Genomic DNA, 18,110 nt, shown 5'->3' with positions numbered 1-18,110 from the left:
GAAAGCAGTGTTTGTGACTGTTCTTTAACGTGATTTTTGTTGTGGCTACATTTAAACCTATCAACTTGCTATTGGGTTTCTATTTGTCCATCTTTTTGGGGGGAGGTGGAGTTTAAAGTGAAAGAGAGTTTATTAGTGAAGCAATGAGACAGGGAGTGGGCTACTGCACAGACAAAGCAGTTGTCCCTCTCTGCTCCCGTTTTCCTCTTTTTGGCTTGAGCATTTTTTTTTTAAAGAGATAAGACTTTTTCTAGAGCAGTTTTTAGTGAGGCCTGTGGGAGGTGCTGTGCCTCAATTCCCCTCTCCTGTCCTGTGGTAGGAAACTGATGGCCGGGCTCTGTCGACTTCAGGCCTCAGCTCCATGTTTTCCATCTCCCCGTGATCTCTCTTCTTTGCCTGACATCCAGGGTCCTGAGCACCTTTATTGCTTCATGTATGTTGTCTGGCTTTTGGGTTGTTTCAGGAAGGAGAGCAGTGAAACCGCTCATATGTATCATTTTAAAATAAAACAGATTTATCTTTCATAAAGGTTAAATTAAGCAAATGTCCTTTTTTTCTTGGTTGAAGCTTCCCAAGTGGAGATGACTGGCAGGCTCCTTGGCAGGAAATCAGGCAGTCTGATTTCCTCATGGTAGTTTGCAGGTATCCAACCAACACGAATAATCAACACAAATATCAGCTCCTGGACCTGGTCTGCATCACTAGAAGGCAGGGCCGGAGAGCAAAGCAGCCCAACAAAGCAGCAGGGCTGGCCCTGCTGGGGGATAGGGGGTGGCAGGGAACAGGGCTCAGTCAGAAGAAAGTCAACACAGGTGGCCCCCAGAGACCCGGGCTGAAAATGGTGCTGGCTTTCTCTTCCCAGCTTCAGGCCCACACACCAGAAGCTGCCTTGAACATTCCTTGCAGTTCGCAAGATGGAAAAGATTAAGGAGCCGGGAGCAGTCCTGCAAGGCATGTGGGCCATCTGGACCAACAAGCTCTGACCTGAAGCCCCTGAGGGCTGTGTGTGTGTGTGTGTGGTGGGATCTGGGGTTTTTCAGTTTTAAGAGGCAATATGGTTTATCGTCCACACAGCACCCAGTACCCTCCATACCCTGCACGGCACTTGGAAGTAACCCCGTCAGTGTTTCTGTAGGACATAGGTGTGAACTCCTCCCAGGCGGGGAAATTGTCGGTAAGGGACTGGGTGCCAGGATGGTGGGTCAGGCTAGTGAGTTAAGGGAGGCCCTCCAGTCTGTCTAGCAGCTCTCTGATTTCAGAATTGAGGTACTGGGAAGCCGTCCGGGAGATGAGGCAGCCTTGATCCCACAGCTCAAGGGACTGCCCACGTCCCTGAACCACGGCCTCATCTGCATTTGTCCACTCCACTGTCCTTGTCTGTCACACTCACCTCAGATCGCTCAGGCTCCACCCCCTTTCCCCTGCCCCACCCAAAATCCCAAACCTGGCCAACAGCTGTGGACAGCTTCAGAGAGCCCGGTCATACAGTGACTAAATGGATTTGTCTTTGTAGATTTTAGTCTCCAGAGTTTAGCCAACCGAAGTATTGCAGCAAACAGCCCTACATATATGTCCTTAGTTGGATGCCTCTGCCTCGTATTCATAAATGGATTCCCAAAACCGGGACACCCAGCACACAGGGTTTGGGCAGTTTTGATTTTATCTCATGTGAAATTATAGTTTTCATAGGATTGCGATTCACAGTCTCAGGAGCAGTGTGTCTAAGTGCCCTGGTCCTCCACATCCTTGCCAGCACAGGATGTAAGCACTCCTTTAATTTTAATTTAATGAGAACTGGGAGGTGGGGGGGGGGGATGTGTTTCAATTATGGTTCTTAATTATCCGGGTTTCAATGTCTTTTCATCTGTTTACTGGTATTGGGATTTTCACTTCATTGGATGTTCAACTTAGTTGTTTGTTTTTTGTTTTTGTCTTAAAGATTTTATTTAATTTTAGAGTGTAAAGGGAGGGAGAGAGGGAGAAACATCACCGTGTGGTTGCCTCTCACACGCCCCCTACTGGGGACCTGGCCTGCAACCCAGGCATGTGCCCTGACTGGGAATGGAACCAGTGACCCTTTGGTTCACAGGCCAGCACTCAATCCACTGAGCCACACCAGCCAGGGCTAGCTGCTTGTTTTTAAGTTAGTTAGCCTTCTTCTTTGTGGAAGCTTTGTAGGTTATATTAACGTAGTGAGCGTTATATTTCTTTGCCATACGTAGTATTTCTTAAAAGAGCAACACAATTTTCTCCAGACTATCAATTTGCCCCTTTATGGTATTATTTTTCATCCTACTACCATTTATAAACTAGATTACCTTTTTCTCTGGCTTTAGGATGTCCACCGCCTCTAAGCATGGTATACAATATACCAAATTCTCCTTCCTCTTGAAATACTTCTATTCCCTTGCCTACATTGACATCTTGCACGCGTCTTGTCTATAGAGTGCCTTCTTCGAGATGGAGAGCGCACGGCGTTAGCAATGATGTGAAACCAACCAGTCCTTTCCACCCTGACTTGAAATCTGACTTCTGTCCTGTGTACACACCCTAAGATCTATGTCTAGGCCGTCTCTTCCATCCCAGGGATGACTGTTTTCCTGCTTAGGACGTGTGCACTGCTTTTAGAATCAGGGGGAAGTGTTTGTTTGTTTGTTTGTTTGTTTTTTAATAGCAACTCCTTTGGAACCGCTGCACAGCCCAGGCAGGAGCAGAAACGCCAAGGAGCCTGGAAGCCGGGTAGAAGAGGGATCCCCTCCAACCAGGAGGCCAGATTGAGAAGGGGAGAAATAGGAAGGACCCAGCTGCTTGTAAAATAAAGTCTTCCCTTTTATTTCAAATCAACCCATTCCCAAGTTAGTGCCATAAGTGGAGATCAGGGGCCCCGAGCCCACCAGTGCATGGTGGGAGGGAGGGCACACAAGTCTCTTCAAGACTGGCCCTGGCAGCCAAGGAGGAGGGGGGGTCCCCTCTCTGGGGACTGCCCCGCCCGCCCTGCCATCAGCCTTCTCTCAGGGCTAAGGGCACGTGTAGAGAGAGGGCAGGGCAGGAAGGCAGTCCTGTCTGGGGTGTCCGTGGCCAGGGGTGGTGTTAGTGGTGGGAGCCCAGTGAGGCTGGGTTAGTGGGGTCTTCTCTGGCCGCCAGGGAAGGAACTGCAGAGGGAGACAGAGACAGGGCACTGGACGCTGGGGGGAAGGCTACCACCATGCCCAGACTGGGAGAGGAGGAGGGCGGAGGCCGGCTCTGGGAGCTGGGGTGTTAGGTTGGCAACTCACCGGGGAGGAAGGGCTGGCTCCAGTGGGACGTGGAGAAGGGGCTCAGATAGATGACTGCCACTGTACAAAGCGCTTGGATTCCTGCGGGGGGTTTGGAGCCAGAGGAGGGGGGCATGGCGTGGGAGTCTGGCGCAGTCGTGTGGGCCCCCATCCTCCTCCCTCGGACCCAGGGGCCCAGTACCTGAGGGTTGAAAGGGTCGTCATCGTCTGTGTCATCGTAGTCGTCACTGGGGTGCAATGGGGGCAGTGGCAGAGAAGCAGGATGGGGGAATCCATCAGGAGGCTGGTCCCTCAACACCGCCGCCCCTGCCAGGCTCTCCTCCCCCCTCCTCTCTCCCCTCCTGACCTGGGTGGGAACAGGGCCCAGGCGCGAGGCAGGCTGCAGAGGGCGGTGGCCAGGGCTCCCGCAGACAGGAGGGAGAAGAGCAGCAGGAAGAGCAGGCCTTCCAGGGCGTCTTCGCACAGGCCGCGCAGGGCTGCGCCGTAATCCTGGGGGTGGGGGGGCAGGGAGGGCATCAGTGGGCAGTGTCCCCTCCCTGTGCACCACTCAGACCATCCTCCCGGCTGGGCCATGCTGGGCAAGTCACTCAACCTCTCTGTGCCTCAGTTTCCTTGCCATCACACATGCTCAGCACAGAGCCTGGCACATAGAAAGCGCTCAGCGCACAGTAGGTGCTGTGGTCACTGTCATTATTACACCCACAGGTATGACCTCAAATCTTGGCTCCCTGTTAGTCACTGAGAACCTCCACCCTACCCGCCACCTCCCCAGTTGTGACAACCAAACATATCCCCACACATTGCCAAGTGTCCCCTGGGCAAAATCACTGGCCTCGGACAACACCCAGGATAACACTTAGAAGACCCCCTGCCTTGGAACTGCCCCTTGTACATAACACACACGGGGTAAATCCAGCTGTTATCCCTGGAAATCATCAGGACCCCCGTTTGCTGACTGCCTGGCCATCATGCATTAGCAAGGATTGGCCAGGGGCCTGCCCTGAACCTGGCCCACAGTAGGTTCCAGGTTCAGGGAGATTTCAGTAACCAGCTCCACCGGCCGCCACCCCCTGCCAAGGGAGGCGGTCCTGGGGCCCTGCAGTCCAGATGGCACTGACAGGAAGCAGCTGGGCCCAGGGGAGGTCTGGAGCGTGGAGACAGGCTGAAGGCAGCTCTGACGTTTCTACAGAAGGGGCAGAAGGGGCAAGACTGCAGACCAAGCAGGGCAGATCACACAGTCCCTGTGCAGGTCCCGGGAGAAGCAGAGGCGTTAATCTGCCTGCAGGAGAATCCCTGGAGGGCTTAAGGCAGACGAAGACCTTGATCCGATTGCGTTTAAAAGGCTGACCCAACTGTTGGCTGTCCCTGGGAAAGCAGATGGGGACAGGGAGCAAGCAGGGGATGGGGAGGAGTCTCTGGCCGTGGGGCCGGTGGTGAACAGGGTGGGACCAGGGTTGCAGCGAAGGGGGGGGGGTGGTGTCAGTGTCGCTCAGACTCCAGAGGGGTTTCAGAGTGAGGGCTGCAACATGGCTGTGGGAGGTGAGGACAGGAGAAAGAGGGATCTCCTGGGTTTCTGGCTTGAGCCCCTGCGTGTGGTGGGGTCGGGGTGGGGTTCCTGGTACAGAGCCAATGAAGCCCAGGGGAGGGGCCCATCAGGGCAATGGGGTTCTACAGGGGCAGGATCAGACACACACCATGTCCTTTCATCCCCCTACCAGCCTTGCAAAGACAGAGCTCACACGGCTGCCTTTGCAATGGCAGAATGGGCAAGCCACCTGCCCAGAGTCACACGGCCTGGAAGGGGCAGAGCTGGGACCGGCACCGGGCCTGTCAGGCTTCAGGGCCCACCTCCCTGCCGCATCATCCCTGAGCTCCCGCATCCTGACTTTAATATAGGGGACCCTGAGGTCCAGTGATTCGCCCTCCTCCTCCCTCATGAGGACCCCCGGGGCTGTGCTCCAGCCCCCTGTCCATCTGGACCATAGAGAAACGTGCGGGCTATTTGAATAAAGAGCAGCAAGGCCTTCAAGCACATCCCACCTCTCTCAGCTCTGGTATTCAGCAACTCGGACGGTTGACACAGTGCTGCCCCCATGCTCCCTGGTTAGCGTGCCAGTTTTAGAAGTTTTGGGGGGGGCCGGCGGGAGCCATGGATGGGATCTGAATGCGGCAAGGAGCAGCTCAGACCTGTTCTGTGGGATTGACGGGTCCCTCTGGGGGTCCCTTGGGTTGCCAGGTCTGACACAGGACACCCAGTTAGGTTTGAATTTCAGATGCCCCACAGCCACACAAACCTAGTACAGGTGTCTCCCCAGTGTGGCTGGGACACAATTAGAGTAAAAAGATATCCGTCACGTGCAGAATCTGGCAGCCTAATCAAGAGCCCAGACAGGGAAGGAAAGGAGGTGTGTGGCCTCAGGCCTGAACTGCAGCAGGCTCTTGAGGTTGGGGAGCTGGGGAGAGGGCCCCCATCAGTCAGGAAGCAGAAGGGACAAGACTGGGTGGAGTGTGCAGGACACCAGGCTCTCTTTCTCCTGGTTGTCCTGCCCACCCCTGCCTCCGACGACGACAGCACGCACGACACGAGAGCTTCACAGGTATTCACCCCCGAATCCTGGTTTTATAAGTGAGGAAACTGAGGCACAGAGAAGTCAGCAACGTGCCTGAGGTCAAGAGCTGGGACTGGAACCCAGGCAGTCTCGCTCCAGAATTGACTAAGCTGCACGGCCTTTGGGAGGGAGGAAGGGAGGGGCGAGGAGGAGAGGAGTAGAGGGAGTCTTGGGGACAGTGTCTTGGGGGCTATGGGAAAAAGACCGGCAGGGTCGGAGGAGAAGGAGGAGGACCTTCAGGGTCCAATCAGAGGCTCCCCGTGAGAATAATTGGGGGAGGGGCCAGGAGTCACCTTGTGCAAGCTTCGACAGTGCAGAAGGGCCACCAACTGGTGGAAGTTTCCTTCGGTCACATTCAACTTCTCCTCCAACAACAGCAGAGGTTTCTGCGGTGAGAGCAGGGGGTTGGTTATCCCACCTACTCCCTCCTCAAGTCTCGCGGCCCCGCCCATCTGTTCAGGCACCGCCCGCCACAGGCGGACCACGCCCCTTTATTTAGGCCCCGCTCACAACCACCCACTCCTCTTCCTGGCCCCGCCCACACTTCAGGACCAAGCCCGCCCCGCCCATCACGGCCCCTCCTACACCCGCTCCAGGCCACGCCCACCGACCACCTATCCCAGGCCCGCCCACGTCTCAGGACCACACCCCTTAACTTCCATGGCCATGCCCATCGACCCCCCCCCCCCGCTCTTTCCGTGGGCCCCGCCCACACCAATGGTCTGTCCTGGCCCTTGCCCTGGGAGCCCAGGTGTAGGGGGACCGCCGACCTGTGCGGAAGGGAACTGGGGCACAGCTTCTCGCTCCAGGCCCTGCAGCTGGGAGTGGATGTTGGCCAGAGCTCGCTGGGACAGAGTCAGCCTCTGCAGGAACACAGGGCGAGAGGAGTACCCAGTGGCCCACGCCCCCCAGCCCACGCCTTTCTCAGGCCACAGAACTGGGGGCCCCTTGCGCCTTCATCCTCCCTCAGGACCCCTAAGTCCAGGCCCCAGCCCCGCCCTCCTCCACCCCGTCCCCTGGCCCGCAGCCCTAACCTGTTGAAAGGGGTTGGAGACGGCCTGGTTGCAGAAGAAATAATAGTTCAGGATGTCTATGGCGGGAGGGGAAAAAAGGAGGGGTGGTGAGCCGGGGTGGGGCTCCGTTGGGGGCGAGGTGCAGGTGCCCTGGGCAGGGCCCCATCTTTCCACCCTCAAGGCCAGGGGCTCTCCCCAGCTCAGGACCCTCCTGTGGTTCCAGTGGCCTGGCATTTTGAGTCTGGCCACTCGCCCAGCCCCTAGAAGCTTCTGCTCTGGCTACAGCTAAAACCACGCTGGTGCCCACATTCCCTGGGAATCCCTGCTTCTGAGGTCATCTGCTTCACTCCATTGTGCCCCCCTGCAGTTGCCCCCAAATGGCCATATCCTCCATCCCTCAGGCCTCACCCCAGTCTCCGGAGTCCATCATCTTTACCCCTTTGGGCACCCTTTTCCAGCCCACCCAGGAGGCTTCAGAGACAGGGCAGCCTGGCCACCCCTGGACACCCCCACCCCACCCCAGGCAGGACTGAGCATAGAGGCCTCTGTGTCCCAGACCAGTGGGCTCACCGGAGCCAAGCCCAGTCTCCTCCTGGGTCAGGTTCAGGACGTAGGTGTCTGGGCTGGAGCAGAAGTCACTGAGGCCCTGAGAGAGGCGGCAGGAAAAGGGGCTCAGACCACAGACTGCCCCAACGCCACCCTCCCACGGACTCAGAGCCCCCAGCCTCCTCCCTCAGGCTCAGGAGTCCAGGCCTCCAGCCCCAGGCCTCAGAACCTGTGACCCAGGCCCCCATGGCCTTTCTCTCAGGTCCTAAGGCACCAGCCCCACACTGGCCCCAGGACCCTGCACTCACCACGGCTGTAGCTGCCTCCAGGCCCAGGGAGCCCCAGCTCAGGACAAGAACCACCAGACTCATCACAGTCATCCTGTGGCGGGAGGGACTGCACTTGAGGTTCTGAGTCTCTCCACCTTGCCTCTCCCCTTCCCCCAACCCAGGTCCCATCACAGCTCTACCCCCAACCTCTGGAACCTAGAGGGTCAGAATTAGGGGCAGAGACATTGGCGCAGGGCATGGGCCTGTAGTTGTTGGCATCAAATTGAACACCTGGTCCCTGCCCCAGGTGGAAGGTCCCTGGGCTGGCAGGATTCAGCCCAGTTCTGCCTCCTCTCCCCTGAGACTCTGAGCCCCTTATTCTGGATTTGAATTTCTCAGGACCCTGTTTTTGCCAAGCACACTCTCAGGTTCTCTCTTGGTTAGCCATCTGCTCGCCCAGACTCCTCCTCCCAGGAGTGGGGGGACATCTCTAGGGTTAAAGTCACCCCCTGGTCTTTCTCTGGGGACGGGGTGTGCGGGGCTAGGAGTGGAGGGTGGGCAGTAAGTAAGAAAGGCAGCTGGTTGGCGGGCAGCCCAAACCGAAGTCCCTGGGCCCGACTGTGGCTCAGACCAGCCAGGACCAAGTTTTGCCATCTCCAAGCCTCCAGGGGGGCAGGGGGGTACAGATGGGACGACAGGACCTCTCATCCTGGGGGGGGGGGTAGTGTGGGGATGACAATGGGCAGCACCAGTGCCAGCGCATCCCCCCAACCACCACCCCAGGGACAGCAAGGAGGCCAGGGCTCCTCCAAATGGGACAGGCCGGCCTGAGCTGGCTCCGGCGCCAGCACTTCCTGGCTGGACAGCCCTGGGCAAGCGGCCCAATCACTCTGTGCCCCAATCTCTGGCTCTGTTAAATGGAAGGAAAGCGCCTCCCAATGGGATCGGTGTGAGGGTTCCAGAAGAGCCTGGGGCGTGTAGAATGAGCCCCAATGCCACGTCATGGCCAAGCAGCCTGAGACGTGGTCATCTCCGGCCTCTGGTCCCTCATCCGCCTGACTGGCTCCTGGCAGACACCTCCTTGGCAGGTTGCAGTGACAGCTGAAGGAGTCGGCATGCATGGCCCTCCACAGATGTCAGCGATCACTGCCATCCTCAGCACCAGCGTCGTTCCACAGGCAAGGATTTCCCACACTTCCCACTTCAAGGAGGCCCAGCCTGGGGGCTCCGTGGAGGGCATGGGGGTCCGTGGGACAGAGGAATGACCCCGTGGGAACCCGGGAGGCCTGGGGTCCCTCTCTCAAGAATGCCGCGGGGTGGGACTCGGGCCCCTGTGCAGTGGCGTGAGCCTGCTGAGGGCGCCCAGACTCACACGATCACCAGCCATTTGCTCTGCTTCGCCAGGCCCAGGAGGGTGAAGAGGCAGACCAGCAGTTCCAGGAACAGCAGGAGAACGTAGGCCAGCCACCTGGAGAGGGGGTGGGGGGACACACAGGCGTGCTCATGCAGCACATTCGGCCTCTATCGCTCTGGCCCCAGAGTCCCCCTGGACACCAACCTCTGCCTGTCACCAGGCCTGACCTCAGGCTACAGCCCAGCTCATCTGTGAAATGGGTGCACTAGGAGGTAGGCCACCCTCGCCTTCTAGAAAGAGCACAGCTCCCAGGGTCAGAGCACCTGGCATACTGACTGGACCATGCAGTCAGTATGGTCCAGTGACCTGTGACCATACTGAGCTCTGTGACCTGTGACCTTGCACCTGTGATCTGGCCTCGGAGCCCAGCCCCCTCCGCCCCGGTCCCCACCTGCAGAGTGGAGCACCCAGCATCACGTCGTACAACCTAAGGGTGCAGCGTATCTGCAGGCAGGCTGCCTGGGTCTCCACTCCTTAGCTGTGTGTAACTTAGTCTCAGTAAGTCTGCCCCGCGTGCCTCAGTTTCCCCACCCGTAACGGGGGATGGTGAGCGGCAGCACCTGCTTCCAAAGGCTGCCGCGAGGCTGATGAGCGAGGGCACAGGCACGTGGACACACTTAAATCCCAGCTTGAACATGAATAAGGGAACTTGAAGTGTTAATTAGTGATTCTGTACCAGCGAATAACAATCCACTCTGGAGAGGAGAGGGTACGCAAGGCCATATAGCACAGGCTGGCCACGTAGTCGGTGCTCAATACATAGCATGCTCCAGTGGCCCCATGTTGCTGTGCAGGGGCTGGAGTCCCCCAGTGGCCCCAGGTGGCCTCCAGGCCTTTGCTCTGCAAGGGCCCACTGCCAGCTCATGCCACCAGCTTCAGGTAGGTGGCCAGGCCTGCTCTAAGCATCTGGCTGTGGACACCTGCTGTTAAGCCTCCAGCAAAGGTCTCCCTCCCTCCAGCCATCTTCCTTCAAGGAAGCTGGCCTCGTTGTTTGAGGGACTGGAAAGTGCCAGATATTCCAGGGCTTCTTTTCTCTTGCTGGTGGGTCCGCCTCACCTTGGCGTGGTCTGCAGGTCTACCCCGGCCCACCTGGGAGGGGCTGAGGCCAGTCTGTATGGTCCCTGGGCTTGCCCACCTCGAAGAACCTGGACTCACTGCGACTCAGGTATGTCTGATACCCTGTGAGGCGTCCCCCTAGGGCCCACTTCAGCCCCGTCTACCTCAAGTCTCCCATCTCTGCCCCCTCACCTGGGCCAGGCTCTCAGAGGATGTCTTTTTGGATGAATGCAAGAAATAACCTTTAGTGGACGAAGTAACGAGGACTTCCTCACAGTGGCGCTGGGAAGGGTGGCTGTCCCAGAAGTCTGCCTAACTTGTTCTGTCCCCTCCTTCAAGTAGCGCCCTCTCAGTGTGGCCTTCCAGGACTCCCCATTCAAGCCGTCAGCTTCTGTCCACAATGCACCCCGTCTCCTGCTTAATGTTCTCCAAAGCTCTTTCCACCCACCACCTCAGGACAGTCAATTACCGGTCCCCACTCTGGAAGATGGCAGAAATCCCTCTCCGCTTCATTCACTAGTCTCGGCAGGAGTCCCTCTCTGCTTTGTTCCTTACTCTATGTTATAAAAACCTACGTTTTACAAACCCCTGTGCAATGCATGCTAATCACTCAACAGATGCCAACTCATTTGGATCCTCAACAATCTAGTAAGGGGGGAGGGGCGTTATCCTTTATTCCCATTTCACAGGTGGGGACACGGAGGCACGGAGCTGGAGAGGACTGGGTGAAGGTCGTGTGGTTAGAGACTGGCCATCTGGCTCCAGAGCGCATGCCTGTAACCACATGGGCTGCAGTCTCTCTATCAAAAGGTGCTAAATAAGATTTTGTTGAGTGGACACAGGTGTCCAATGAACGGCGGAGGGAGTGAACTCCTTAACAGGCTAGTCTGGACAGGAGGAAGTACAAGAGTGAATTAATGAATGTGGGAGTCAAGGAAGGAAGGAGTGGAGGGGCGGTGTAATGGATGAGTAGCTGGTGTGAGGGTGGGCATCACTGGGTCCAGCTCTGGACAGCAGGGTTTCTCAGCCTGGTTACTGCTGATAGAACAGACCCTCCTGGCTGTGGGGACTGTCCATGGAACTGTAGAATGTTAAGCAGCGTCCCTGGCCTCTGCCCACCAGATGCCCAGTTGTGACGACCAATGGTGTCTCAACTGAGACATCGCCTAATGCCCACTGGGGCACAACCCCCCACCCCACCGCCGCAGGCTGAGAACCCCCACCAAAGAGCAAGAAGATTGGTTGCCCACCTGTATTCCTCCACGAAGGACACATCTTCGGCCACCTGCAGGGGGCTCAGGGGCACCCCTTGCCAGAAGGCCAGCCCCTGGAGCTGCTGGGCCACAGCCTCCACCTGGCGCCGAGTCCCCCGGGTGGCAGCCACCAGCTCCGTGCGTTGCGTGAGCACCTCCTCCAGAGTGGTCAGCTCTGTCGCCACGGCCTCCTCCAGCCTCTCCACCATCTCCAGCACCTGGGCAGGGGTGGGTCTGGGGTCAGGGGAGGGCATTCTCAGGGGGCCCGGCCCCAGGGTTATGAAGTAGGAAGGAGCAATGGCAGGTGCCTGAGATCTGGGGCTTGGGCATCTGTGGCTGAGGCAGGGACAGAGGGGGCTCTCCGGTTGGTTTTGGAGCTCTGTGGCCTCTGTCAGGAGCCCTGGGTGGTCAGTGGCTTTAACCAATCCCAGCTGGAGATTCAGGCCCCCAGAAGGAGGATTCAGTCTGGGGTCCTGGGTCTGATTGTTCACGTCTGCCTTTCGGAGTCTGGGGCCTTGTCTGTGTTGTGTGGTCCAGGGTCTGCCCGGGATGTGAATTCTGAGGTCTGAGCTGGAGCTGGGGATGGGGGTGAGGCCTCTGGTCTGGCCCCTGGGTCTCAACACTGAGGTGTCCCACCACGGTGGGGCCAAGCATCAGGTCTGGGGGCAGGGGCAGGGGTCACTGGTGTTTGCTCCCTGCGTGGTTCCGGCTCTAAGTTGAAGTCCAGGGCTGGGGCTGGGGGTGAGTGTGGGGTCTGGGTTGGAGCCCCAAGTCCCAGATCTGCGGTGTGGTTTGGAAAGAGTCGCGTGTGAGGCTTGGATTTGCATTCAGGGTTGGGGGGTGGTGGAGGTGGTACAGTCTGAATCTGAAATCCTGAGCCTAGGGTCCTAAATTTTAGGTCTCAGGTCTTGGCTCCAGAGTTTGGATTTCGTTTCCCTGGAATGGGGGCCCCTTGGCCCCACCGTGTGGGGAACCAGTGTAGGGGTGAGGGGGTAGGATCTGGCCGCTGCCTCCTGGCCCCTCACCAGGTGGTCAATGGCGGTGAGCGTGTGGTTGGCGTGCACCAGGGCGGAGCTGAGCTGGGCCACCCCGTCACTGGTCTCGCTGTTGCCATAGAAACCGATGCCAATGCCCGCGCTGTGAGAAAGAGGGACGGGGAATCACAGCGGGTCCTGGGACCCCGGGGGCCGCCAGCCCCCACGCCCTCACACACCCATTCTCGCCTCCCGCCCCCACCCTATTGGGCTAGCCCATCGTGGGAAAAGAACGCCTCCAGGCTGGCCCCCACCGGTTGCCACGGTAACGGGAAGGCCTCACTCCCCCGGGCCGAGGGACGTCATTGTGATGTTAATGGTAGGTGGAGTGGAGAGGGGAGGGTACCCCAGATTTAACTCGCGCCTCACTGGAGCGGAACCCCTGTCCTGCCCAGCCCCAGGATGGCCAGTCATTCCCTCACCCACGACAGCTGGCTCCACAACCGTCTCCCCGACCCTTTCTCAAGCATCCAGGGTCCCCAGCACCTGTCCCTCCGGAGTCCATCCGTCCCCTCCCCCACACCCTGGGGTTTCCCAGGAGTTCAGGCCCCCAGCCACCATCTTCTGGGGTACCCGAGCCTGGAGCCCCCCGCCACCCCCCCCCTCACCCGCGGGACCCTAGCTTCTGGCCAGCTGGGAGCCAAGCAAGGGATTGTGGGCGCCCCCGCCCCTCCGCGGCCAGCACACAGAGTTCCATTGTGGGGCCTGAATGGCCCCCACCCCCTACTCCAGTGTGTCCCTCCGCGGAGGGGCCAGGGCCAGACAGAGGGGGCGGGAGCGGGACGCCCTCCCAGTTCCCAGCCGCAGCGCAGGCTCCCACCCCCAGCCCTGGGACCCAACGCCCGCCCGCACCCCCGCCCATTGTCCGCAGGCCCACAAAGCTGCTCTTGTTCCCAGGCCGCGGGGGCCGGCCGTGTCTCTCCCCCACCGGGCCTTTGTCCGCCTGCCCCGTCCGCCCCCACTCAGGGAGGACCTCCAGAGGAGGCATCTTGGACGCAGGCCTCCCGGCCGCCTCCTCCGCAAACACCCCCAACACATACACTGCGCCGGGGATGATGGAGTGGCCAGGGTCGCGGGTGGGAGTACCGGCTTCCGCGCCACTCCCCGGGTCTGGGCAGGTCTCTTGGGGCCCCAACCCGTGGAACGGGACAGCTGCCCTGTCCTAGCGTGTGCGCGTGGGTGGGGGGCGGGGGGCTGCCGGTGGGGCTGTGTTCCGAGCTGGCCCTTGGTTTTGGGGTGCCAAACGCTCCTCTCCTCCGCCCCTGGGGGTGTCCCCAAAGCTCCACTCTGCGGCTTGGGACATGTGGCCTTGTCGGTTCCCCTGAACTTTCCTTTTTATAAACTGGGAGTGACATCCCCGAGTCCTGCACGGTTACTGCGGGTGAGCGAGACCAGAGTTACTGTCTGTCTCCCAGATCAGAACCTCCGCGCCCTGAGGGCAGTGACCAGCCAGGCTTGGTCACATAGTAGGTACTCAAGGGAGTGGTTGTTGAGTGAATGAATTCACGAATTTATCGGGAGTACCGAGGTGAGCTGGGCCCTGTACCATCTCTCATTCAACCTTAACACCAGCGGGTGAGTGTTACCGTAATACCCATTCTAGAGATGTGGAAACTGAGCGGAGGGCACTATATCACTCCCTGCGGTGGCAGAACCCCCAAACCCAGGCAGTCTCACCACCCAGCTCTTCACCCCAACCCTGTCCGGCCAGGCCACCTGCCCTGGGAAAGTTGAGTCTCTTGAACCTCAGTTTCTCCATCCATCAAATGGGGACAACTGTGCTTGTGGCTGAAGCGGGATTCTAGGACACCAGAGGAAGCCTGTCCCCACTCCCCCCACCCACCCTGGGGCCCCATTACCAGCCGACGAGAAGAGCAGCGATGCAGCTCCAGGTGACACAGCCCCCGCCAGGTGGGGGGCTCTTGGCGCCGGGGGGCTCGGGGGGCTGGCAGCAGCAGACACGGATGAGGTAGGCAGCAATGAGAATGAGGCTGAGGCCCAGACCCAGGCCGGCCAAGGCCGCCACTAGCAACAGGGCCTGGGGAAGGGAGGTCACATGGGGTCACAGAGGGGCTTGGGCTCCATCCCAGTTCAGCTGGAGGGTGGTGCCCAGGGTCTCAGCGGAGGAGGGAGACATCCCTTGCCAGGCTGGGGGCCAAGCCCACCTTGTGATATTCAGGTTTTGGGGAGAGATGGGGTCCCCAGCCCCCCCAGGCTGGAGGCTGGGACTCTGTGATTTGGAACCGGGTCAAGGGGAGGCCCAAGTCTTGGGTTCTAGTTCTACTTGACCCACCCATGGCTGTGTGATGGTCGGCAGGGTCCCGCCCCTCTCTGAGCCTCAGGTTTCTCCAGAACCAGATAGTTGGATGGAGCATCTCTCAGGACTGAAACCCAGAACAGCGGGATCTGGGGGGTGGGTGGGGGCTCCTCTTCCTAGAGATGTGTGTGAGGCGGCGGGGGGGGGGGGGGTGGTAGGCTGCTTCCCTCCTCCCTGCTGGCCTGCCCCGCTCACTGCTCATTCTCTGTCCCCTGCTGCTGAGCTCTGCACACCCACCACAGTGTGAGTCTGTCACCCAGGGACTCATGGGGAGGGGGTGTGACAGCCTCACAGAGAGAGGGAGAGAGAGTGAGTGTGTGTAAGACTCAGAGATGGAGACTGGGGGACCGAGAGAGTGAAGACAGAGCAGGGGCAGGAGGGCGGCAGGCAGAGAGAGATTCGGAAGTAGAGGCTCAGAGAAGGCGGGGGGCGGGGGGAGGACGGACAGAGACAGAAGAGATGGAGAGAGACCCACAGGGTGGGAGGGCAGAGGCAGGGAGGGAAAGAGTGTTTGTGGTTGGAAGCCGGGGGCGGGGTTTCTCCACGAGGTGGGATTTTACAGGGGAGGCATTACGGTTTTGTCGTCTCCATAGATGCCCAGAGTGGGGCAGGGGTTCCCCTGGAGCCACACAGCATGGTAGGGACAACGTCAGGGACAGAACCGGACTTATGGACTCACTCATGCTGTTTCTCCTAAACCAGTACCTCTGCCTTTGTGCTCACGGTGGTGTGTGTGAGTGTGTGATGAGTGTGTGGAGTGCTTGTGTTTCTGTTACAGATGTGTCATCTCTGACGGAGTTTGTCTGTCATGGGATAATATGCCCAAGTGTGTGTGTGTGTGTGTGCACGTGTGAGTATATGTGTGTCTCTATGAGAGCACCTGTATCTGTGAGTGTGAGAGTCTCTCAGGTGGTGTGTGTGTGAGAGAGAGAGAGAGAAAGAGGAAGTGTGTGATTGCGGGTGGGCACCATGTATCAATGGGAGCATTAGTGTGCAAATGTGTATGTGAGTGTGTGTGTATGTGTGTGTGACTGAGTTCGACAATGTGTGTGTACACATGAATGAGGGTGTATGCGAGTGTATATGTGTTTATATATGTGTTTATATATGTGTGTATGTGTCTGTATGAGTGTGCGAGTGTATGTGTGAGACTATGTGCGCATGTCCACATATGTATGTGAATGCACATGTCCATGTGAGTGTGTATACATGTGAGCATGAAAACGTGTGTGTGTGTAGGAGTGTGGGTGCACATGAGTGAGTGTGAGTGTGAATATCAGCGTGTATATGAGTGTGTGTATGTGTGTGTGTGTGTGTCCCCAGCTCAGGGTCACCAGAGCCCTGATCGTTTCCCAGCTGTGCCCACTGTGGTGACCTCCCGGAGGGCAATGTCCCCTCCTGGGGTGTGTGACTCTGGGCCCTCCGGTCACAGTGCTCTTACCCCGGGGGGGGGGGTCTAGTTAGCTTGCCCGAGTGCCTCAGGCGGTCACGGGGTCTGGGACGTGAGTGGCTGTGTGGGCACCCGCGTGGGACGGTCTCCTTGGCCGAGAGCAGGCATCCGCCGGCGCTGGAGGTGGCGGTTGTGTAACAGGGGCTGTGGGACAGGGCCGCGGTCCCCTTTGGTGGGGAGAGGGCACGAGCGGGAGGCGGGGAGGAGCCGCTCAGCCTGGCACGGCCGTGACCCAAATAGCTCAGAATACATCACACATCCCCCTCTCCCCGTTTCTGGGACCCCCCCCCCTACAGTGCTAAGCTCTCCAGTTCCCAGCCCTGGTCGCAGGGGCTTCCCAGGACAGATCCGAGGGGTCTACACCCCACAGGCAGAGCCTAGGACCCATCCCGGGCCCCACCAGGACACCCAGTCCCCCCACCCCGTCCACGGCTCAACCAAGCTTTTCTCATTAAGCTCAAAGTCAAGGACTTCAATTTAACTGGGTCAGAGGACAGTTCTTTGGCCCCTCTTGCAGCTGAGCCAGGCTGGGCCCCCTTCCCCAGAGACCCTGGGCTCCTTAAGCTTCCCACCCAACCCCATCCCACCCTCGGGACCGTTTCTGTCCTCTGCTCCCCAAGCCAAACCTCATCCCCACCTCCCTACCCGGCCCCTCCAACGCCCTGGCCACCCCTTCTGTCCTGAGACCGGGTCCAAGACCCCTCTTCCAATACCTTCACCTCATGTTCCCAGTCCTGGCCCGAATCCCCCCCCCCCATCAGCTCCTCTTTCTGGCGCCCCACCTTCCATGGACTGTCCATCCTATGAGGGAAGGGTCATCTTTTAGGACGCCTAGCCTCCCTGATGACCCTGGATGCTAGCCTGGGATGCAAGGCCCCCCATTCTCCCCCCTCCTCAGAGACTCAGGGGTACAGGCCACTAGCCCTCTCTCACCCAAGCAGCGAGGGGTCTGGCCCCCCAGCGCCCGTCCCAGGGGAACCTCTAGGAATGGGAGCCCCGCGCACCACCTCCCCCAGACACCCCAAAGTCGGGGCCCGGCCCCCACCCTCAGGGAACGCAAGGGTCCATCACCCAGCGCCCTTCTCTCGCGGGCCCCAGAACCGCTGGCCCCCAGCCCCGGCGCCCGCTCCCACCTGCTGGTATTCCTGCTCTTGGGGCGCGAAGCCGCTGGGCACCGGACGGAGCTGGAAGTCGGCGCGGGGCAGCTGATGGAGCAGATGCACCCAGGCCGAGGGTCGGTAGCCGGGGGGCTCCCCCATGGCCCCGGGGGAGGGCGCGCGGGGCCGACGCCGGGGCTGCGGGAGCCTCGGTGATGGAGCGGGGCGCGGGCGGAGCGGGGTCTGGCGGGGCTCTGGGGAGCGCAGCGGGGGGGAGGAAGGGGGTGGGGGGCGGAGATTGGGGGGCGGAGGCGGGAGGCGCGGGCCGGGCGGGCGCGGTGCTGCCCCTGGCGGCGGCAGTGGGCACTGCAGCTTAGCGCGTGGGCCCCCGGCGTGCCTGACGCTCCGTGAGGGCTCCCACCTGCGGCCCGCGCGCGCAGGTACCGCTCATCCTGGTCCCTGGAAGCCGGCTCGTGCTGTTAGGTCACCGTACAACCCTCACGTCCGGGCGAAGGTCACTAGTATCTGCACAGCTTTTTACAAATAGTGTCAGTGTCACTGACAACAACAAAAAATCCTCAATTCCCCGTGTCAGCGTGTTCTCACCTATAAAGAACGCCTTCTCTGGGGTAAAAGCCTCTCCTGCTTATAAAAAACAACAACAACGCGTAAGGACGCAGCTGCTAAACATCAACTTTCCTCTGAGTGTACAGACCGCTCCAGAAGGCCCCTGCATACTCTGGTGAGGACCCCTCGCTTCAGAGGGGTGTAAGACCC

At 59.3% G+C, this 18,110-nt stretch overlaps 1 protein-coding gene across 2 annotated transcripts; it reads right to left on the bottom strand.

Moving 5' to 3' along the window:
- Nucleotides 1-2,808: 2,808 nt before the first annotated feature.
- TTYH1 (tweety family member 1) lies at nt 2,809-17,586 on the bottom strand. 2 transcript variants are annotated; one of them, XM_037040650.1, is made up of 14 exons: nt 17,370-17,586; nt 14,329-14,507; nt 12,461-12,572; nt 11,433-11,653; nt 9,085-9,180; nt 7,752-7,824; nt 7,468-7,543; nt 6,919-6,974; nt 6,655-6,747; nt 6,178-6,270; nt 3,622-3,764; nt 3,457-3,502; nt 3,276-3,356; nt 2,809-3,152 (listed from the first exon to the last, which is right to left on the bottom strand). In XM_037040650.1, the coding sequence occupies exons 1-13, from the start codon at nt 17,493-17,495 to the stop codon at nt 3,318-3,320; spliced, it is 1,353 nt and encodes a 450-aa protein (XP_036896545.1). In that variant the 5' UTR covers nt 17,496-17,586; the 3' UTR covers nt 2,809-3,152; nt 3,276-3,317. The 2 variants fall into 2 exon arrangements, with proteins under 2 accessions (XP_036896545.1, XP_036896544.1); XM_037040649.1 differs by lacking the exon at nt 3,457-3,502.
- Nucleotides 17,587-18,110: the final 524 nt, after the last annotated feature.

Source organism: Sturnira hondurensis, unplaced genomic scaffold (assembly GCF_014824575.4).
Source record: "Sturnira hondurensis isolate 20B ecotype Veracruz unplaced genomic scaffold, ASM1482457v3 Scaffold0002735, whole genome shotgun sequence".
In the NCBI taxonomy this organism is placed as follows: domain Eukaryota; kingdom Metazoa; phylum Chordata; class Mammalia; order Chiroptera; family Phyllostomidae; genus Sturnira; species Sturnira hondurensis.
The sequence above is the reverse complement of the archived record's forward strand: the minus strand, read 5'-3'. Positions and strand labels throughout refer to the sequence as shown.